This window comes from Anser cygnoides, chromosome 3 (genome assembly GCF_040182565.1).
Source record: "Anser cygnoides isolate HZ-2024a breed goose chromosome 3, Taihu_goose_T2T_genome, whole genome shotgun sequence".
Lineage (NCBI taxonomy): Eukaryota > Metazoa > Chordata > Aves > Anseriformes > Anatidae > Anser > Anser cygnoides.
The window spans coordinates 72,458,352-72,481,863 of NC_089875.1; the positions used below are offsets into that span (position 1 = coordinate 72,458,352).

Consider the following 23,512-nt stretch of genomic DNA (forward strand, 5'->3'; position numbering starts at 1 on the left):
AGGCCCATCTCTGCAGTCTGCCACAGGACGGATGTTTAGTTCAGCAGAGCTCACAGAGCCGTGAAATTCATCCTTTCTCCCTGGGTTCACAGTCTGCCTCCTTTCTCACCCTATAACTGGTCTGATCCCCCCGTTTGATGCTGCAGTCATACTTGTGAGAAGCTGGCACCCAGGGGTGAGCTCTCAGCAGCATTTTGCTCACCTCTCTACCCCCGGGAGCCTGTGACTCATTCAGTCGGTGTCCTGGGGACACGGGGGACGAGCTGAGCCCCAGCTCAGACATGGAACAGGGACACAGGGGACAGGCTGGGACCTAGCTTGGACGCAGAGCTCGCCTCCAGCTGCAATCTTTCACCCCATTGGAGCCTGAACAGGGGCCTTGAGTCAAGCTTCATTGGTTCTAGAGGGATTTCATGGGACTTCCAACTGCAGCTAAAACCACAATAATTTCATACCACAGAACTAAATGCTTAAGAAATGTTGACGGATCTTTCCTGTATCCTTTCTGTAGTAAAGAAGAATCAGATTAAGTGGCCAAACAAAACGATACCCAGAGTCCAGCAGCAATAGATCAAATCACTTAACAGAAGAGCAGTTTAAGTAAGCAACCAATGTTTTTATGCATAGGATTTGGATGCATGCAAAGCAAAATGAAAATAACCTTCACCACAATAAATCTGGCAATTTGTTCTATTCTAGATGCAGATCGAATTTATACAACAAGGAAGTATGAACTTCAGATTCATCCCTGTGCTTTTTCCAAATGCCAAAAAGGTAACATACAAATATGTATATATATTTCTCAGATCATTAGACATATTATTTTGATCACAATGCACGAGAAGTCTTAAAAACCAAAAACTTCATTTTTTGATTTTTAATATCCCACTAGTAATATTCCAAGCTAAATTTTACATGAAAAGTTTGCAGTTTTATGTACATACAAATAAAAGCATTTCACCCACAATATAAATCTAAATACATAACTGTATTTCTGAGGATGAATGTATAACTAAAACACAGATTGTCTTGAGCATTGAAAGAATTTAAATGGAGAGAGACGATCTATCCAGCAAGCATACTTTTTATATTAACCCTTTTATAATTTTGTCCAGATGTAGCACTGATGAGTGAGATGGGGGAGATTTATGACCGATTTGAAGTGAGGATCTGGAAGAGGGCGGGTTGAGAATATAAAAATAAAGAGGATAATAAATATTAAAGTACTAGACCATCACTTGAACTTTGATGGGCCCATCAAAGGCAAACTGTAAGGTTTTTTAGGACTTGCAATTTCATCTGCCCTCCTTATTGAAGATTCATTTGAGAATAAGAAATACGTAAGGCAACAGATTCCCTTACCCTTCTTCCTCATGCTGAGAGAATCTCTTGGATTTTTAAAAGATCAGAAAAGTTAAATGGCTTCAGTTACAGCTGAGAAATGGCATTCTTACCCAAACTTATAATGGGTATATTGTGTTTGTGTTCAGTTTTCCTTGTTAAATGCTGCGTGGCACTGTTGGGTAGCTGTTGTGTTACCCCTAGGTACAGCTGCATTTTGGAGGAGGACGGACAGATTCTTTCAATTTATTTGGGTGCCCAGAGTTTGGATCCTAAGTCAACATTTCAATGATGTTATCACTGACTGTAGGGTTGTGAAATCTCACAACACTTGTGGATTTTAGTGTGATGAAGTTCTTTATTTAGGCCCTGGCTTAGTATAAGCTCGTAATTTTGAAAACATGTTCCTGGGTTTGTAAAATATGTGGGATTCTTTGGAATGAGCATTACCTCTGGTATTTCATGTCATTCAGCTTCCTTCCTGAATGATCGCGGTCTGTTACTTGCATTAAGTGTGAAAAGCTCGGAGACGGCACCGGTGGGAATTGAGCGGACCAAAGCAGCAAACTGTTCAGGGTTTTCGGTTGGTCTTTGCAGCTCGGTGTGAGGGCAAAGGGCAGGACTGCTCCTAATTTCGGGGGCTCCTTGAGTGGCTGCTATGCGAGCAGACCCTACAGCCTGCAGCCATTTGGCGCACGTGACGTTAGGGGCCGCAGAGACAATTGGCACAGGAGGCACTACAGCCTTCTTTGGGCCTCAAGGCAAACACAAGAACAATAAACTCACGTTAAATTTGGCTGAACTTTATGTATCAGAAGACGTACAGCATATAGCAGCAGCTCTCGGACAGTGAACAAGGAATTTCCAGGGCTGGTTTATTCAGCTGCTCTTATCAAAGCATCAGTCTCCAGGCAGCCTTCCTGCCAATCACTCCGCAGTCCACATCACCCTTCAGTTTTCCCAAGGCTGCCTTTCTCACCTAAATTATGCAGATCAGCATTTTCTGGTGCTGTTAAGGTTCGCTCTCTTTGCTCACGCGTTTCTTTGGTACATCGTTTACCTTCATCTAACGAGCTAGTAATAATGTGACTGGGGACTTCTTGGGTGGAAGGAGCCCGCCGGCCCTGAGGGATCTGGACGAGTTGTGGTAATGCAGGCTGTAGAGGAGGTTAGGTACCAGTACTTGTAACACTTGCACGTATTCCAGGGCTGAAAAATGCCGTGTATATATACAGTGAGATGATGTCGGCAGGCAAAATACTTCCATTTTGTCTTTTTTACACTGGACTTTTCTCTATATGTGTAAGTCCTGCTATACCTGACACCGGAAAAGAGCAGGGAAGCAAGGTTTGGAAGGTTTCACTTGGGGACGTGGATACTAGATGAGTTAATCTCATCTGAAGTACATCATAAGACACTGATGGTATGTGAAAGCTAGCTGACCTCCAAGGGGAACAGATCTATGCGATCCAAAGAATGTTCATCGGGAAATCGAATAATGAGGGGAAAAAACATAACGCAGAGTTAAGGTGGAACTGGCCTTTCCAGCTTCCCATCGTACACTCATAAAGGAAATCTGGGTCTTGCTGGTTCAAGGCTTGCATCAAGCCAGTCAACAAAAATCTTATCTTCCTGATTTGGTCACCCGATGACGGGCGCCTTAAGCTGTGATTGCCCCAGGACGTTCGCTGCCTCTCCCTGGCTGGGGGTTACAGGCAGAGCAGAGGCAGCGGGAGGGAGGTCGTGAGCAGGGTTTGTGCCACGGCGGCCAGGACAGCTCAAACCAGGCTCCCCCACACACAGCCCTAAACACATGGCCCTGCTCTCTGCACTAAGGCACTCTGCCCTATTCCTATTCCTCTGATCCATAAAGTTATCAAGTGCTCTTTCTGTGAGGTTCAGAATTTCCTCCCTGCTCACAGATACAGATCTGAATTGAAAGAAAGAAGGAAGGAAGGAAGGAAGGAAGGAAGGAAGGAAGGAAGGAAGGAAGGAAGGAAGGAAGGAAGGAAGGAAGGAAGGAAGGAAGGAAGGAAGGAAGAAAGAAAGAGAAGAAAGAAAGAAAGAAAGAAAGAAAGAAAGAAAGAAAGAAAGAAAGAAAGAAAGAAAGAAAGAAAGAAAGAAAGAAAGAAAGAAAGAAAGAAAGAAAGAAAGAAAGAAAGAAAGAAAGAAAGAAAGAAAGAAAGAAAGAAAGAAAGAAAGAAAGAAAGAAAGAAAGAAAGAAAAGGGCTGTAACCATCTTCCCATTACTCCCACCTGGTGTGACAGCTGGTGTCACATAGTGAGGAAGGGGACACAGCACTACAAAGTCCCCTTTTTGCTTTCTCCACTGTTCTTCTAGATCAAAATAGCAACTCTCACTACCCCTTGCCCCCACACACCTCCGTCATGTTAAAATCATTGCCAGGGTTGATTAGCATGCAGGTAACTTCATTCTGGAGGGACATTAAATGCAATTGGCCACAGGACCAGCTCTGGAAGAAAGGCACAGAGCCTGTCTCTGGGCATAGTGTGCCTCTGTCCTTATATCCCCACTTGTCAGTTCCTTACCTACTATCCATTTCTCACACTAATTTCCATCTTTTCAAGCTTAACTAATGATTTCCCATGTGGGCTTATATCAAATGCTTTGCTGAAGTCTAGACAGACCAGGTCTACTGCATTTCCTTCCTCCAAAAAATGGAGCTTCTTATCAAAGACAGATAGAGGGCTCGTTTGGTAAACCTCTATATTTTCTCACATTTCCTTCTGTGGCTCTTAACGAGATTTATTAAAGAAGCACATTTTATTTAATGAGGGTGTACACACGCATGCAAACATACTTACTCGTGTCTTTCTTTCTCCCAGTAACATTTGAACCTCTTGGCCGGTTTCAAACCACTTTGTCAAAGGAGTAGAGTTCACAAAGATTCAGATCCATTCCTACGCGAAAACAGACTTGCAAGCAGAGGCAAGGAGCCTTGTTAATGACCCTACTAAGGGGGCTGCCGCTTCCCCTTTGTTGGACAGTGGGATGTCCACCTGGAAGAGCAACATTTTAAAACCACTGCTTCGGAAAAACCCTTCACTGAAGCCTCCACCTTCTTGGGCACAGAGAAAGCGGGAGGCCAGGCTCAGCTGGCTCTGCCCTCAGCAAGCTGCTTGTTCAGAAGCCCGGTCACACCGGGGGGGCTGCAGGTGCCCGGGCCGCTCGCCTCCTCCTTGCAGTAAATCCTGCAAACCCACCCAAGCGGTTAATTAACGCAAACCGCTCCCCGTGCAGTGGAAGCGCCGCAGCCCGGTTCCTACAGCCGTGCAGGCCGATGAAGTGACAGCCAAGTTGGAAAGCACGAGGCTCGGGAAGGAAGGGTTTGGCCTGCAGATGGGCTGTTTGCTGGCAGGCAGGACACGCGCTGCCCATGCCAGGGCATCCCCCAGCGAGGCGCCAGAGCTGTGGCGTACGCCAGCGGCTCTTTGGCCTGGGAGGGACCGCGGTGCTCTGTCACCATGCAGGCCCCTGGTGGCCCCAGCTTCATCACGTTAACGGGCATCGGCCAGCCTTGTGACAGGCTGCATCTCCCCCAGGACGCCGGGAGTGCTGGGGGTTTGCCCCCATGTGCCTGGAGATGCTTTGGCCTCTCCTTGAGTTCAGCGCCGGTCTCAGCCCCCGGCTCTGGGTGGCCAGAGGACACCATGCTTGGTGAAGGCAGGTGCAAGGCGGGAGAAGGCCACTGGGATGAGAAGCGAACCCTGTGGGTTCTCCTCCCAGCATTTAACACGTTGTGCGGGTCCTTCAGCAGCTACTAAGGGGGAAAACATGGGTTGCAGCCTTTCCCTGGTAGGGGCTTAAATGTCTGCCTTGTCTCCTCAGTGTTTATTTTCACAAGCCTTTAGACGCCTATCAGTGAGATCAGAATCCCTTTGAAACGTGGTGAAATTAGCCAACATGATGGCAGAACAGAAAGAGAGACAGGCAAGCTGTGAGATCATTCGAAGTTCATTTATTTAGGAACCCAAATACAATTTTGAAGCCAAATTAAAATTTCTTGTTGTTACGGAAAGTGTCTAGAACAGACAAAATGAAATCTTGCTTGGCAGAGTCTAATGAAATCTGCAAGGTTCTGGTACAGATTCAGGAGGATTTATGGGATTTCACTTCTTTTTTTTTTTTCTTGTTTTTCAGGAACACGTGCCTACCTGGCTGCAGAATACTCACATTTACAACTGGCCAAAGAATAAGAAGAACATCCTTTTGCGGTTGCTGAGAGAGGAGGAGTATGTTGCTCCTCCAATAGGACCTTTACCGACACTCCAGGTTGTGCCGTTATGAACATTATCACTTAAAGTGCACAAGAAGCTTTGTTGTTAAAGAGTTGTTCTTGGCAGGGAGCCAGCCTTCTTCCAGATGGCTCTTTTTGATGACAGAAGACACTCTTTCTGCTAAAGGAATTAGCTGTCTCGGGTAACTCAGGCTCAGCTTGTTCCCCACCATGTTAAACACCTATTTCTGAAGCTGATGGGGCAGAACTCTTTTTCTCCTAGATTTTTTAATAAGCTGCAAATGGAAAGAATGTCCGGCTTTATTGTAACATCTGTTTTGAACATATTCCTTTATTAGTCAATATAGCAAACAAATACCAGAAATAATGTTGCAATAAGTGTAAAATGAAAATTGCATCCTCCTTTGTGCTCAGGGTTTCTTCATAGACATTCCTGCCGTGTACAGCATTAACATACAGTCACATTGTACATGCACTATTAAATATATTTGCCTTTTGTAAGGCTACCTTTTACGTTGCGGCAGTTTTTATTATTGCTGGGAACAACAAGGAATGGGAAGGGTGGAGTAACCCAAGTTTTACTTAGACTGTCTTGCATCAAGACACTGTCTTCAATTAGAGGCCTCTTGGATCCGAAGTCTCTGGAGCTCCACTTCCTTACAGCACAGCCTCTAACACCTTCGGCATATCACAGCAGCAGTCCGCAACAGGACAGCGAAGTGCGCTGCTACGTGTGCAGTCAGCGCCCTGGAATGCTGCCGTACTTTTACAGCGGGCCTTCAGCTTCATGACTGCTCTTCACCCCTTGTTTAAAACAGCATGTCAAAGAGGGATTGCCAGTTGGAAACCAGGGATTGTTAGGAGAAATAACACTGACTCCTACAACGTGCAGGCAGTATGGAATAATAAAATAATCAAAGATGTTGGAGAGCCATGGGGTGTTGGCAACCGGGAAGGCTCAACATCATCACATCTGCTAAAATCTGAGCGTGTTTTTGCAGAGAACATAAGCATTACTTCGGTAAGGCTTCTTTATTTCAGTGCTTTAACCTTTACTGAGATAACAGTGCGCCCCGTTGGCTTGAAATTCCGCAGCCGTCATCTTCTGAGCAGTCACAAGAACAACCTGCTCTGGTGCAGAGCACTTCATGCCTGCTCAGTACAGTCTCTTTCCAAGATCCTCTTTATTATTTGTTACAAAGTGACCCAAATACAGCTTCACAAAAAAGCAGGTGTGTTTAGCAGTCTGAAAAGTAAATTAACCAGAAGTTGATACTCCTGTTACATTGCCCAAATTATTTAATTAGCTTTCCATCAAAGTTGTGCCTGTATGGTGTGTTGATAGAGGATGTGCTTCGTGCTGCTGACAAGAAACAATTAAAGACCCACCTTGCAGCTATACTTGGGACAAATTTTCATTTATCAGGTATTTGCATACAGAGTTACAGCTGCCTGAGAGCACTAAGAGAAGGGTGTATCCCGTGTTGTCAAATCTTATAATTGTGAATGTGGTATTTGCTGTGTTTCTGCCCAGTTTCTAGAGGGAAGCTCAGCAACCGAAAGAGGCTAACACCTGCCATGCTGGCAGTTTCCAGGCAAGGCACAGTTCTGTTACGCTGTGGCACTTCTTCCCATCTACTTGGGGGGGGAGTGACATTTTCCATATGATAAAATAAAAACAGCTTCTAATTAGGAGAATAATTTTCTAGTATACGGTCACAAGTCTAAAATCATGACCGAAATCCTTCTTAAAAGGTCAACAAAGTGAAGACAAAGAGAGGGGAGGGAAGGGAAAGGGGCTTGGTTACCTAAACATTGGCATTTGGGGTCACTTGGAGTGTCGTACAACTTCGAGCTCAGCCTCCGTGCTAGAAAATGCAACTTTCTTGGATTGCTGTGGCATGTCTGCCAGCCCTGTGCAGCTGTTTCAGGTACTTCAAGATAACTAAAGTGTTTTAACACTCAAAAACAATCCCAGAATTCAGAACGTGCATTTTTTAGGAACGTTCATATTTGGGGGAGCACAAGAGGGAGCTTGAGGTTGGAAATGCGGGATGTCATCTGACAACAAGGCCATGGTACAAGACATTGAAGGCACAACCAACCAGGCCAGGGAAATCCCTGCAGGAGACAAACCCAAAGGCATGCATGTGTAAGACAAAAAGATGTTACCCTGTGCTTCTTTGCATTTTATTCTAGCAAAGACAAAAAAAAAAAAAAAAGAGATCTAATGGTTAGAAGCTAAAGTGACACGAATACCTTCCATTTCTAGTTTGGTTTCTAAAGAAAGCACCTATTGATCAACCCATCTCAAATGGCTTCTGACCCCAAAAGCCAATTTCTACCACATTTGTAGGTGGCATCTCAAAGACACTAAGTGCCTGTAAGCTTCAGGGAAACAACGGGGAAAGAGAAGCACCCCAAACCTGCGTGGCAGGAGGGGCAGCTGCCATCTGGGGCCTCCGTCTCTTCCCGGAGGCTGGCAGGAAGGAATGAGAGCTCTGTGCCCCATCGCCTCCCCCGGCCCCGGCAGAGCTGGGAGGGGACTGGGAGGGGATTTTTGGGGTGCTCAGCATGGGTGGGAAGTCTGGAGGAGGAATCCGTAGGAAATGAGGCCGCGTTAGTATCGCTGCTTACAAAGCCGCGTGTTAGGGAGACCAGTTGAGCGTTCAAAATGATTAGCAAGGCTGGGTAGTAAATTCCTTTCATCATTTTGGCTGTCATCCTAAAATATGTGCTCTAGATTTACCACAGATTTGCTTGGTTTGGGCCAGGGAATTTCATTAAGTAATTCCTGCATCATGTGATACACAAGGTTGCATTAAATGGTCCAGCGATCATTTCTATTCTTCTGTTTCAACGATCCCTGTCTGAAAAACAATGATTGCAGAGCGAGGGAGAAAAATAAAGCATTGGCGTTTAGGAATTACAAAGAGCCCCATCTATTTAACTGCAGGGATTTTTTTTTTTTTTAATTGAATAACAATTCCCAGGATCCATTGATCTTTACATTAGTTAGAGCATCCTACAAGGACAGAAACCATGATGGGGAGAGTGTGAGTAATGAGCTAGCAGCCTCGTGAATCATTTCCCCTAAAGCTTTGTATTTGTAGAGAGACAGATGGTGGGAGCTGTGTAGAGGGAGAGGGAGGAGAAAACAGGTTTTTTTTGCAAACAACAAAAGTAGGGATCGAGGACAGTGAAACAGAAATAATCAGCAGGTAAGGGAGAAGAGGCTGAAAATACACAGGCTGTTTCCAAACCAGGCTGTTAATGTTAAAATAGATGAAGGTTACAGGAAAGTACAGGAAGGAAATCAGAGAAAACAAAAGCCTTGTGGCTCAGAGAGAAAAAAAAAATCACAAGAGCAGCCCTAAAAATGTGTTTGTAGATGATCTCTTAAGTCAGTTATTAACTTTACGTGTAAATAGTGGGGAAGTAGCTCAAAGTATGCAAGTATCCCTCCCGCAGGCTGGCACCGCTGCCCAGCGGGAGCTGCAGGTACCGAGCGTGCAAAAGGCACGGCCTGAAGCGCTGCAGAAGTGCTGGGGGTTTCTCTCAGTGCCTGTACGGCTGCAGGGGGACGGGAGGGGAAATACATCGTCCTCACGTGGGAAGTAAGGAGCAAAGAAAGAGAGCTGCCTACCTAACGGTGGGATGAGTGCGGCATCAAGAGACAGAGACCGCTGAGAAGCAGCCTGCCTTGCAGGCTTGCAGAGAAATCGGATGGCATTACACGCGAAGATCCTCGGTGCGAGTCACCTGTGTGACAGGAACACAGCTGTAAGGTTGTCATCCCGCAGCTAAGCCACATCGGCCTCCGCGGCGAGGGGACCGCATGGCGGTTCTGGTACAAAGGTAATCCCACAAAACCCCGTGTGCAGGGCATGAAATGCTGCCCTAAGAGCGGCACAGTTCTGGGCTGGTGGCTCGTAGGAACGCTAAGGCTTTGGAAAATATCTGGTCTTAAAGGCAGGGAGCTATGGGGCCTTGCAGTGCGAGAGGCCGACCGGGGTAAAGCAGGAACACAGGCCCGGGAGAGTCCCTCCGGCTCGGCACGCAGAGCAGGTGCGTGTTATCTCACAGAGCAAACATCTCCCCCATCCCTCTCCGCTGCCCACACCTGCGGGTTTAATAACCACCACATAAATAACTCGTGTTTGGGGAAACCGCCCCTGCCGGGCAGGCCACAGCTTTCTGCAGCCTCCTCCCGGCCTGCCTTTATCACCGTGCTGCTCCAGGAGAGCCCGGCCACGGCACCCGGCCTGTGGTGCTGTCCCCTCTCCCCGGCCCCTGGCAGGGGTCCCCGGGGATTAACGGGTGGGCCCGGGGATCCCAGGCAAAACACGGGCGCACCCCGCACACCCGAGCAGGGCGGGCTGCTGGGGAAGGGGAGAGGGGAGGCCCAAATCCTGCTAGGGAGCGGGCGACTTTCCAGCCCCCTGATTTGCAGGTTAGGCAGACGAAGTCCTCTCTGCTGGATCCTGCCAGCCTCCTAAGGTAGAAAAAATGCGGTGGGGAAGCCCCAGAGCACACAAAAGAGTGTTTTGTTTTTTTTTTTCTGGGGCTGTAGGAAAAGATATCGTAACGGTAGACACCGGACAAAAAATAATGACTGAAATAGTTCATAATTAAAAGTGATTTAAAAAAACTCATGACCAACGCCACCTGCAGTGAGCTCATTCTGGCCGTATTTCATTCTCTGGATTTTCCTTTTTTTTTTTCTAAAGTACTCTGTTCTGGAAATACTGACTTTGAGGCTTCCTTCAAAGCTTCTGTTCCTTGGGCTGAGGGTTCTTACGTGTCCGTTCTATTTTTCGTCAGCTACCTCCAGTGAAAGCCCCCTAAATGCGGCGCTTTGTGACGGGCGTGTTTGGCATCGCAGTGCTCCAGCGTGCCGGCCTCGGGATTTTCAGCAAGCAGCGGGTGCTGCAGTACGCTGTTAAAGAGCCTGCGGTCTTCAAAGGAAGCAATTTAGTGAGAAAGACTTCTAAAAAGATAACACTAGTGGGGATTGAGCTGAACAGCCCAGGAGTAGCTAATGCATTTAAAGGGCCTTTCATCCCTAGGCTGGCAGAGAGAGTTCAGCCTGGCTTGGTGCTGACCAAAACCACTCCGGTTAGGGGCTGGTAGCATCGCTTAAACTCTCAGTGGATGCTGCGTGCACCTCGCTCACGTACAGGAGTGCACGCAGCCACAAGCACGCAGCACCCACCGCAGCCTTCCTCCCAGAGCTGCCCCCCAGCCAGGACGTGCAGACACTGACAGCCAGTCTCAGTATTTACACCAAAACCAATCGTTCTTCGATGCCAAATTAACAGTGCTCAGAGGACAACCGACCATTTCTCTTTAAAGACGACTAAAGATATCCCTGCCTATAATGATTTCAGATGCTCAAAAGTGTATTTCCCCATGTACAGGGCAATGGATAAGGCACTGAGAAATCATTTAGAAGAAGAACATTTATCTCCATTTCGCTACCGAATTGCTGCAGACAGCAGAACACCATCAACTCGCTCTGCTCCAGGTGCCTTACCTGAGGAGTGGAGATGAGAGCAAATGGGCCACTTAGGTGAAGTTATTTGAGGCTTACTGACAAGTACTATGCACATACAAATAATTTGTATTTTTATGGGTCCATTTTCCTCCCACTCTTAGAACTGAGATGCTTTTTTCCCGAAGCACCGTCTGGTGTCGGAGCTGAAATAGCAGAAACCCAGGAGTGAGACGGTCCCAGAAGAGACGAGATGGGGTCTTTGAATAGGCACAACAGAAACTGGGAAGACAGATGGGGAGCGTGATAAAAAGGTGAGAAGGAAGAAATCAATTATAACGTAATCAAATTGAAGGAAGTAGCCAAACTAACCAGCTAGTATAGATTCATCTTTTTTGTTACGTGTTTTATGTTGAAAGAGTCAAAGGTAAATTATTTTACCTATTTTTAAAATGAAGAAGAAAAAGACAGCAAAATGGTATTTTCCTTCAGGCTCGTGTGTCCTCCTTTAACTTATCAGTTGGAAACCAACCCACTGAAGCAGCACCATCCCTGCTGGTATGCAGCCCTAGCAATGCCAGCTTGATGCATCAGTACATCCGTGGCCAAGAGACCCATGGTTTTACCGAGGCAAGACAGCCAGGGTTAAAGTACAAGGAGAGCAGCAACACAGCATCACCGCCTAACTCTGCCAGTAGGAATGAAATCCGTGCATCCCAAACCTCACGTCTGTTGGCGGACACAGTCCAGGCCCCGTGCTCACTCTGGGCTGGGCCCAGCAGCAATCAGCAGGACGAATTTTAAAGCTCTGGGCTGGCTGGACTTTGGCACTGGAGAGACAGGCTTCACTGTTTTCTCAAAGCGGTACCTGGACGATGGCATGAACCTTCTGACCTGCTTCACTGGAGCTACTGTAGGAAATAAAGCATAATCCCCATCAAACCAGCTTGCTTTTTTGTTTCTGTTGCCCGTGCTACTCAGCCCTGCACACCTCCCTGTTTTTCATGCCTTACAGAGCATGTCGCCTCAACCTACTTGATGCTTCTTGTTCCAATGGCAATTTCCAGCACAAAAAATTCATCCGGAGACCCACGTCAGGCTCAGCCTGTGCGTCCCCACGCAAAGCAACCTTCAATCTGGTGTGACACTACGCCGCTTTCACGTGAGCTTGGGAGGTGAAAGAAGAGGTGCAGCTGAGCAGCACTACTGCCCGTAGACAGGGTGCTGCTTGGGAAAATGATCTGGGCATTTCTACACTAAGGCTGGTCCGAGCCAACGTACGTGGTGGCACCCAGACTGTCCTTCAGCAGGCAGCCGAAAGGCAAGCTTCTGCATGCCCTCGTGAGACACTGGCCGTGAAATAACATCGGTGACAAAACCCAGGGAGTGCCAGAAAGTCTAGTGTCGCACCGCTTGTGGCAGGGCTCAGTAAAACGAGTGCCTTCGAGGAGCCTCCACCTGCCGGTTCCCTGCATCCAGAACAGTCCCTAGGTACATCACGGGGAAGGGCATCTTACCTCACCAGGCGCGGAGCACACAAACACGAGCTGCAGACAGCGCGTGTGTGTGCTCCTAGCTTGTCACACACGTCTAAGTACTCCAAACCCTAGCACACGCTGGGATTTAGCAGGCTCTCAGGGCGTTTTGCATCAGCCGGATGTCGGCTCTGCTACTGTTACGCAGAATATGTACTATTGCCCTGCTAAAAGCATGGTTTCGCTTCTGATTTTTTTTTCCCACGTGCTTCCATTTAAGCATCTAATCAAACAACGGAAAGTATTTTCTCCTGTGTCATCTGTATTTCACAACACTAAAAGCAGCCATGGAGATAGCTGCCCCGTGCGTAGCACGGAAAACCAGAAGGCTGTTCTTACGAAGAGCTCGCAGTCCCGCTACGCGAGGGATTTGAGAGGCTAACCAGAGTCCTGCGCAAATTATCTGTCGCCTCTTTGTAAGCCCTGCTTCCTTTCTTCACGTCTGAATTCGGACTGGGGATAATGAACTTCCTGCGTCGTACCCTGAGGTACAAGGAAACTCATTGTACGCTAACCCAGGAAGAGTATATCAGTAAGTGGTTTATAAGGCAGCTCTGACGGGTCTTGTTAGAATGACTTATTCTCCAAGTTCCAGTGGTTTGATTAAGTGGATCATGTGATAAGCACTTATAATGAACTTCTTCACATGCTGCCAGGGGAAACCCAGCAGACAAAATGCTTAATCCCACGGCATTGCTCTGTGCATAACAAACCGATTACAAAGATGGAAAAAGCACGCAATTCATTGGCTTCTTCTCCTGCTCAGGACAGCACAACAGTGTTGTACAATTTTCCTTCGGCTGCCCCAAATCGAAATATCCTCGCTCCTAAATCCAGTTCAAACTAGCGCATTTTTCTTCCTGCAGTTTGCCGAGCACTCCACCAGGCAGATTACAGCTAAGTGTAACCATTTGCAAAGCACGCCTTGTCATGCCTCTGAGTGATTTTTTTCTTATTAAAGAAAACCATATACCCCCCCCCAAAAAAAAAAACCAACAAAACCAACCAACCAAACAAGAACTGACCATAAACTCATGAGTAACACAAACTAGTTTGATTTATTTTAAATCTAAAAATCTAAGTCAGCCTGAATTGCCGCAGGGTAAACCTCATTTCACTGGCAACAGTGGCAGAGGTCAAAGAGCAAGCCCCGCTCGGGAGCATCTCTTGCAGATTTGGCCAACCCCTCCAGGACCGATGACCAGGGTAGGACAACAGCACCTGACAGCTCTGACCTCTCCCCAGTTTGTTGTTCCATGGGATGGATGTGCTTTTTCCAGCCCCATCAGCTGGCAGAAATTGTGGCGCTGCTTCTCCAAGGCCAGTGCTATATCCCTGGCTCAGCTGGTGGCTGCAGCAAGTGTACGACGGACGGGGTGCCTTTGAGGAAGTCTTCTTCAGGTCCTGGGACCGAGGTGATGGGAAGACTCCAGCAGCCTCTGCTCCCTGACCAGCAACACTCGCGTGCTCCCATTACCATGCGCAACATTACTATGTTCAGGTGTCAGGATGGAGGGGGCGACCATTTCAGCTGCGTACGGTACTGAACGAGCACGGGGAGAGATACGTGAATGGTGGGCTTTAAGTGAGGTAACTGGTTTTACTTGGGACCCTGAAATCAGAAAATATGTGACGGGGACACGGATGACACCTTTCCTTTTAGCTCCTTGCTGAGACCAGCTTTGCCCCAGACCCAGCAAGCAGTAGCTGACTTGGCAGCAGCTGCAAAGCCAGCCTCAGTAGCGCTGTCCTCAGGCCACCTCACTCCATGTAATCCCCTGAGCAATCTGTTCCTTAGGGTCACGGGGAGAACCATCTTAAAGGGAATTGCTTCGGGAGCTCAGGTGGCAGGAGAAACAAGAGGGTGAAGGGCGGTAAGCAGTGTGCCACCTCAGCGCCCGTCCGTCCTGAGCATCACCAGCAGGTGCGACATCTCCCTTGACACGTGGTGGAACCAAGCGGGCAGCGCTACCTCCGTTACCACACTAAAGCCCTTGCCGCTCCCTCCTGCTCTGCAGTCGCACTGCGGAGTGAATCACAGAATCACAGAATCGTCTAGGTTGGAAGAGACCTCCAAGATCACCGAGTCCAACCTCTGACCTAACGCTAACAAGTCCTCCACCAAACCATATCACTGAGCTCTACATCTAAACGTCTCTTAAAGACCCCCAGGGATAGTGACTCAACCACTTCCCTGGGCAGCCCATCCCAATGCCTAACAACTCCTTCAGTGAAGGAGGGCTTTATCCATCAGTTCTGTTCTGAGGAACGGTCCGGTGGTTACGGCGCCTCACACACGTTCTGGGGGATGTGTGTTGTGTTTTTTTTTCAGGCAGCCAACCTTTAAATACACCTGCAGCTTAACATGTACATCAAGCTTTGTAGATCAGCTTTCCTATATAACGTTACCAGCCATTACGTTTCCCCAGGTCACGCTATTTCTCAATTAATGGGATTGCACAGGTGTAATCAAGGGGATAATATGATACCAATCAGCTTTCATCAGCAAAATGCTTGTCTCCAGCTGTGATGGCATGGGAGAAAGAGGGCCTTATCTTGATTTATTTTCCAGCCAATTCATGCACCTATTAAGTGAGAAAAAAAGTTATCTTTAAAACTGTATTTTCTATGCAATCAGTAAGAATCAATAACTTCAAAATTATGATACTGCTATTAGGTGCAGTCATCGGAGATGACTTAATTGTAATTCTGTGATTCAAGTGAAAATTTGCTCTTTGTTTCCACTTGACAGGGAAGTCTCCTGGAAATGTTGGCTCATTGTCCTTAATCACGTTTTGATATTTGGAACTGAACATACCTCCCCAAAGCATTCTCTTCAATTCTACTTGTATGTTTGGTGTTTCAGATTATATACGGATGTTGAACACGAAAGACTTTTTTCCCCCACTTCACTTAAAACAATTCAGGTAAGAATCATTTACTCTTAATTCTACTAAGCAGCTAGAAATGAAAAAAGCCAGGATGTTTTTTTTATGTTAAATTTGTTTCCCCTGAGCTCCATGTGTCCAGTTTTAGAAAAATGAATTCATCAAATCCACAAGAATTAATAGAGGCTTTTGAAAACGTGAGGCTTACTGAGGCTAGGAATTCCAAATAGAGAATCAGGCTATGGTATTTCATTTTTCAGTCCTCTAGCACTACATAACTATTACAAAGGTGTATTGTGAGACTTTAATTTCTAAATATTTAGCAGCTGAAGAGCATCAGTGAGTGCTAAGTAAAATTTCTTTTAGACTTACTAATCTTTACCACATCTTTTCCTCCTATGTGACAAAGCAGATAGAGGTGCTTGTGGTTTAAAAACACGGACACCAACCTAGCCATGATCTAGCTGAAATTTTGAATCAGATCATTTGGAGTATCATCACGCTTTTTACTACTCTCATACTTGTATGTATTAAATATGGTCTACAGATTTCCTGTGTAGGCCTGTCCCCAGGGACTGAAAACCTGATGTACACAACTCATAAATAAAGCTAGTGAGACATGAGCAAGAAAAAGCATAGCATACTTCTGGGAATCACTCCAGGAAAATAAATGTGCAAGATGGCACATCACCCTACACAAAGCTGGCAAAGGTAAAGTAACATTTGGGTTTGATCATTACAGAAAATAAAATAATTCTGCGTTCATATGTACGTGCTGGTCCTTCACTGAAAGAAAAGGGCAGAGGTAAGACTGGAGTTTGACTTACAAGAAAACAAACCTGCTGCTAACAGTTGTAGCTTATTTAACTAAACTGGAGAATGAAGTCTGAATTCGATCCCTAGCTTTCAGAAGGCCTGTGAGTTCTCTAGGAATGGCCACCATCATTTATTTCCTGTCTCTGTGCTTCACTATTTGTACAGCGCATGCTTCCTTTTAAGGGACCATCTGAATTCCAGGTATACCTTTCCCTCACCGATGACAGTGCATGATTTTATACAGAAGTAGTGTTAAAACACCGTAAAGAACATAACAGAAACAATCAGCTTGCTTTCCTATAATGGATTTGGATGAACATATCCTCCCGTTTCCATCTGTGCTTTATTCTCTTTTTCTTGAGAGTATGGTATTACATTTATTGGCACTGACTTTCCTCAGAGCTTATTCTTTTGCTCTCCTTCTGCTCTGCTCTATTTTCCCAGTCTTTCTTACTTTTTTTTTAGCCTCCTTAGTCCTTATTTTCCCATCACCCTGTGCGATATCTACTCCCTGGTTTTGTTTACTGTTATTATTTACGAGACACTGAATAAGCTCGAGCAACTGTATATGACAACAATATGATTACTCAGAAATTATTTAAGGGATGAATTGGCAGAAGATACATCCTGCAAGCATGCAGATTGGAGACAGATGTGTACCTGGGTTTTGCTTGGCTGTAATCTGGAAATGTACGGAATTCTTCGAGAGCAAATGTGAACTTTTCTTGCCAATTTTTATTTCTGTGTAGATTGGTCCATATTTTTGCTTTTAGGGATGAGGGTTTACCTCCATCTTAAAACTGTTTGCCTGGCAATGCATTGAAAATTTTACTTGGGTTCTTAAATATCTGCACTTGCTGTGCAGGCATAGCTTTAAAACAAGCTATTTATTTGTAAGATTGAATATCCTTATGCTATCAGATACTGTTAGTTTAATTGCACAAGGAACCTGTAGAAAAGCCTTTTATGCCTCAGAATGAATGAAAAGTTACTTATGATACAGCAACGAGAGTTCTAGGAGAGGTGTAAATGCATATCTGCCAGAGCTGAACATTTGTTTATGTGGTATAGCACATATAAGCCTTCAGGCTCCTTGAGATTTTAATTTGGGCAATAGCACACGCAGTGCACCCTATGTGTATGAGAATTTCCAGGTGTGCAGGACTGTAACAAAAAGAAAATGGGAGGCTGGCTGGGATATGCACACACCCAGCACTAACCAATTACTGATAGGTAACGTTCTCTAAGATCCTCCTCCTGGCAGCTACCTGCATGCAATACATCGCCGTATTTCCATCACAGTGTACTCCACAGCAGTCATCAGTTTCTTCCATGGCAGAGTCTTGTGGTTGTGGCTGGAACATCACTTACGTTTCTTCCCTCCAAAAGTTGTTATATACTCTACGTGACATCCATCAAATTGGGAAGACAGAGCTTCAAGTACTTGCTTTGTAGATGCCTAAGATAAATAATTTCCTTGGTGAAATTCCCAACGCAGACGCTGCTGACAGATCAAGATCCGATGCTTTACCTGGACTGTGACCTGCCATAATCTTAAAACAGACCTGCAGTGGGGAATACAACCAGGTAGGAAATGTCAAATGAATGTCTTAAAACACTTCACATTTTGTAGTTAACAGGGTAGTGGTTACACCCCAAGTGTGGAGAGATGACGCTGCCACCTGGAACGTGTGGTCTGAGGGAAGAATATGGAAAGATGGATTTTCTAGTACAGATGGAGCTCTGTAACCACTGTTGGCAGAAATCAGAGGATGTCATTACATGCTCTGTAACCACTTACAAGAGAGGGATCAGCTCCTCCTTTGCTCCTCTCACTGGTGACAGCCTCCAGGAGGTCATTTTAGCTGACAGAAGTCATTGAGAGCATAAAGCTGTTGCCAAGGAGGGGGCTGATGGGTCCAGGCACAGGTTTCAGTCTGAGGTAGGAGAACTGTCGTATTTACCTTGCTTGGATCCTTCAAGAATCAGCGAGGTGGGAGAAGCCACTGAGTACAGACTTCTGAACTCCTTTCAGCCTTTCAGGATTGGCTACTGCTCTAAAGCCAGAAGATAGCTTAAAATGTCACGCAGCAATTCCTTAAATGTATTCGAGATATTTCAGAGCTCTAGGAGGAAAATCTCATTTCCTTCACCAATTAAATTTGCCTCATAGGCCTTCTTACCACTGATCAAGACCAAGTGAAAAGCAGGACTTCCTATACTTAACAGCCATCCAGCATTCAGGATAGGAGAGGAAACAACTTTAAGTCCAGATATCAAACTGTTCCTTTGTTCTGTGGCTCCGAATGCAGAGAAGTCCTTAAGGACTATCCTATTCAGGATATCTGGAAACCAGAACTCTTTTGGCAAGTGTAGATTAAAAAGATAATTTTGCTGAGTCCCACTGATTTTGCCAAGTAATCTGCTAATTAGAAGGATTGGCAGGTAAGTATAAAAGGAAACACCTATGCCTGAAATGCAGAAATCAACTTCTCGTTGACCTGAAGATAGATGTCAATTCAGGACAACTCTATTTTGAGAAGATGCCTCCAAATATTCTTGATTTCCTGTCTGTGTTTCGAATAGGAGTGCTGAAATCTTTTACCCAGCTACTTTGTAGACTATGCACAACACACACACACACAAGACTTCATGCAAGTATCATAATTTAATTTCTTCCTGGAACAGACAGCAATGCCACATTCGCACAGTATTGACACGAAGCCATATAAGATAGCTAACAATCATGATGGCTTTTCTGTTGCAAGTATTTGTCCACTGGAAACTGGTTTTAAGGTCTGACCTAACTGTAAAGAGGCCATCCAAAAACTATCAAATTATAACTTTCTGTCACGACTTATATGCTGACAAGATATAACCCATATCCCACAAGTTACTCATTTCCTACAGGAAATTCATCTTCACTACTATCATCTAACAGAATTGCAAACACCTATTCTGCGCTGAAGTATTTGTCTGCTTTTTCTTGTTTCAGTCTAGGAAGCCTATTTCCCCTGAATTGTCAGTATTTTTAGAGTGAAATGAGAGGTAAAGGTTCTGTGCTTTGAGAAAGTCAAAGGGAGGTTCAACGTCTACTGCAAAAGCAAATCTCCTTGTGACAGTGTGCAAACTGATGGGTTTCTGTAGCTGTCTCCATCATGGAAAAAAAAAAGGGAGAAAGACAAATTGATTAGTATTTACAAAGTATTCAGCTAATCTTACCACTTGACTTGCAAGAAACTCAGTGACATGTTTTTGGTTTGTTTTTTAATCCTCAGTATTTGGATGTTCTTTCTCACAGGGTAAATAACATCACAACTATGTTTACACTGTAATGGAACGAAAAGTCCTTCGGACCAGATGTAAGCACACCATATTCTGCACCTCCTCTGCCCAGGCCCTATCTGCTCCAGATATATTATGGCAGCAAGGACTGCCAGCAGAATGCTTGTGAGCATTTCTGTGCTAGTGCGCTGAACCACCAAGCTCACTCAGGTACCCAGGTGCCATGAAGCTCTCAAGAAAAGGCTGTGCGCCCACATCTGTGGTCAGTCCTGTACGCTTGCAGTACAAAATGTGAATAAGTGTGATTTTTCAGCAAGGTTTCAGGTCAGGTCTACTTTTATTGGAGTGCAGATGAAGGTCTTAAGTGATTATGTAAATGTACTAATTATGTAAATCTAGAAGACACGACAATTAGAATTAAAGCTGAGAATGTAAACGTGGACCTTGTTATCTTGCACTTGGAGAGTGTGTTATTTTTCTGAACAATGTAGCACATGAAAACCTCAATTCCAACACAAATCTTTACTAACAAATCAGGTTGATGGGCGGTAGGATAAAGGTTAACCATAATTTGTTATTTACAGTTTTCAAATTCATATACAAATCCCTGTGTTCTGAGTGCTAAACTCTTATGCCCGATACATATGTTGTTTGTTTTACCAGATTACATGTGAATGAAAAGAACAGCTGTGACCTCTCCTTGTACTTTGAAAGGGCTCTGACAAAAACAAACAAATCCTACTTAAGGAAAAAAAAAAATCCTTAATTTGAATTCATTCATTCTGCATGTGTAAGGACCTGCAGAACTAATCCTACGTCTTTATCACATTCAAAATTAATAGTAAAAAGGCAGCTAAGGTAGAATTACATAGCTGTTCATATTCAGATTGGGCGTTTTAACACTTCAGTTATACCACCATTGTCTCCTAACCTATAACCAAACTCACTGTGAACTGGTACAATGTTCATACAAGCATCTACCTAGGCTGAAACTGCGAGTTCAAGTAAGACCATTTCCTCTTTCTATAACCTTCAGTTACCTAAAACATGTCATTAAAATTATTTTTCTCTTTGCATACATAATTTTCAAAATCCTTTGTTGGATTGGGTGTGGTCTTTTAAAGCATAATGATTAAGCTGCTACAAGTATGCAGCTTATTTCCATAAAGTCACTAATATTTGTGTATCTGCACTGCAGGCTTACGTTGCTTTTATTATACCAAATGATTCGTACCAAAGAACAATAGCTAAAGGTATACAAAAATGGGGCATGCATAGCCCATAGTTAAATGAGAACAAAGCCCTGTGTAGTCTTTAGCTGAAGTTGGTAAATGAAGTAATCCGTGTAAGTTTTGAATGTGACCAAAACACAACGATATATATATTTCACCATTAATTACTCACTGCAATTACTGATCATCATCCCTTCTCTATGCCTCCTGGACTGCATGCTCTCCTTTTTTCTTCCCCTCAGAAAATACAGCTCTTCAAATATAAGCGTAAGTAATGAGAATACAACAGCAACAACAACAGCAGGCCTCTGAACTCAGCTGGAGACAGAGGCTGCTTCCTCCCCATCAAGAAGATTGTGTTGATCAACGCGTCTTTCTGTGAGGCAGCTGCTCTCGGCTTCTGCTAAGCTGTGCGCTCAGTGTGGGACGTGGAAGAGAGGAAATACGGGTGCTGGGACGGGAGTCTGGACACAGGAAATACTGTAGCTGATATTCTGGTGGGGACGGAGCTAAGGAAGGAAAATGCAACAACTGATTTGTGACTCACTGACACTGTGAATTTTTCTTGGCCTGTGAAAGTCTGATGATCTCTGTCTTTTGGTCGTCTTCCACATGCTCTCACTGCTGTCTAAGCTTTCCCATGTGTCAAAGGATCCAAATGCTTTTCTTCCACTGTCTTCCAATCTGACTGAGCTACCCCTGTAGTTAAAAGGCACAGGTACATGAACAATGTGCATTTTCAATAACAAATTCTGCAGCTCACTGAAAGCCAGAAATTAATACTTTTAAGTAACAGAGGAGATTGCTTTGTTGTCTACCAATTTTGTTAATTTTCACATGTAACCATATTTAAAGAAATTGAAAATATACAATGAATTATCTAAGCCTGTTATATAACCTCTAATTTTTTTTGAAGGAACAGGCAAAGAAAGCAAGCAGTACATAGCTGCAGCTGGCTGTGCTCATGTAATCCAAACATCTAATAGCTCAGTGTTCCTAACAATAAATAAGTGACATTAATCTACTCTGTATCAACGAATGTATTTGAACTCCTTAGGCAAGTTTTGGGATTAAGCTGATGAGGCATGTGGTACCTAAAACAAAACAGACAAATAAAAGATGAACATTTTCTGAACTGTGCTACCCATAAAGGATAGGATAAGACAGGACAGGACAAGATAGGACAAAATACGGTAGAGGGAAGGAGTGACTGGCCTACAGCATTCTGGACTTTATTCTTTAAACAAGCAGAGTAACTTCCCTCAAAGAACACACTGTGAACTGTACAGTCTGTGACAAGGCACCAGGCCCGGTGAGATAGCCAAATGAGCTGAGCATGCCCACTTAGAGTCCCCTAACGTCAGCAGCCACATTAGCTTAATACCCAAAAGAGTGGTAAGAATTTATTCATCCAGCCGTGAGAAACTGCAGTAAATCCATCTGTGCCATTTTTCCCCTATATTCTCCAAAGTTACATAAAACCAACCCTTACTATGTGGTAAATATAATCCTCTCTTAAAAAAAAAAAAATCCGAATCTGAAATAACGTGTTAATTTACAAGATGATTAATAGTTTTGCTGACTGGTAAAAATCCGGTTAGAGCAGCTAGGGTATGATGGCTTTATAGGAGCAGGATGAAGTTTATTTGATTCTCTGCAACTGCGTGTCCTCAATTGAACCTACCAATCCTTCGCTTTGCAAGGATTGTAACTCATGCTGCAGTTGGATCAGCCTCCATTTCTATTTTTAGTGCAGATCTTGCTCCTTATTTAGTCCTGATTGCATAGCCAGAATTGCATTCTCAGCAGCTCAGTGAAAAGCCTGCCTGTTCCATTTTATAACTTTTCCAGACAAAAAGATGGGAAGCCCATAGCTTTCCAAACAGTCTTATTTTAGGAGCTTGCAATATGATACAGTCCAAAACCCAAGGGCCGCATGAATCCCTGCTGAAATACTACTGACTTTCCTGGATTTTTACACAGAATGAATTTGGCTGCTTGTAAGTTAACCAGGATGATTATTTAAAACAAAACAACAACAAAAAACCCAGCAACCTTCTTCACCCTAAATGCTTATAGGATATTTATTGAAACCCTAACATACATCTGGATCAAATTCTCTAGACAACATTTTATCCTCTTTAGATTCATAGTTTATAAATCTAATTCATGGAGGCAACTACTAGCCAAAAAAAGAAATAAAGAAGGAAAAATGGAAAACGTTGGTTTTGAAGAATCTCTGAGCAGGGATGGCCACACAGAAGCAATTTTCTCCCCCTCTATTAAAAACATAAGGATGTGCTTGAACAAAATTTTCCCACTATAGCAAGGACACGTAGGGCTGCTTTAGTTCTCTGTCTGCATCAGCTACAGTGCTCCACCTTCGCTTACAGCGTTTGCTTCCGCAACGTCTCCTTAGTGAGAGATACTTGGTAAGTTTTACTTCTAAGTGTTGCGCATAAGTGTAGGGCAAAAACCCCGGATTAAGATGATCAAGGCCGTTGTTATGCTGTAAACACAAAAACTACACTGCTAATACATGTAAAATACACCTCTGTCTAGACGTACTGACACATGTTGTCAGTAGTGGATCTGATTCCCATGCGTGAAGACACTTTGCATCTTACTATACATCTGAATTATGCATACCTGCAAAGAGTGT

At 44.6% G+C, this 23,512-nt stretch overlaps 1 protein-coding gene and 1 long non-coding RNA gene across 12 annotated transcripts in view; one reads left to right on the forward strand and one right to left on the reverse strand.

Moving 5' to 3' along the window:
* Window positions 1-6,113, forward strand: part of TRAF3IP2 (TRAF3 interacting protein 2) — a 28,017-nt gene extending 21,904 nt beyond the window's left edge. For 4 of the 5 annotated variants that reach the window (XM_013175572.3, XM_048081113.2, XM_066994416.1 and 1 more), the window contains 2 exons: window positions 700-774; window positions 5,504-6,113. In XM_013175572.3, coding sequence (XP_013031026.3) covers window positions 700-774; window positions 5,504-5,650 — 222 coding nt within the window. In that variant the 3' untranslated portion in view covers window positions 5,651-6,113. Of the gene's footprint in view, window positions 1-511; window positions 601-699; window positions 775-5,503 lie in introns of all 5 variants that reach the window. The other variant, XR_007169881.2, reaches the window with a different exon arrangement.
* Window positions 5,914-23,512, reverse strand: part of LOC106032578 (uncharacterized) — a 31,805-nt gene continuing 14,206 nt past the window's right edge. The window contains exons 3-5 of one of the 7 annotated variants that reach the window (XR_010830419.1): window positions 21,402-21,549; window positions 11,137-21,314; window positions 5,914-9,362 (exon numbers count right to left, since the gene is read on the reverse strand). This is a non-coding gene — a long non-coding RNA (uncharacterized lncRNA). Of the gene's footprint in view, window positions 9,363-11,136; window positions 21,550-23,512 lie in introns of all 7 variants that reach the window. The other 6 variants (XR_010830418.1, XR_010830417.1, XR_010830416.1 and 3 more) reach the window with 6 other exon arrangements.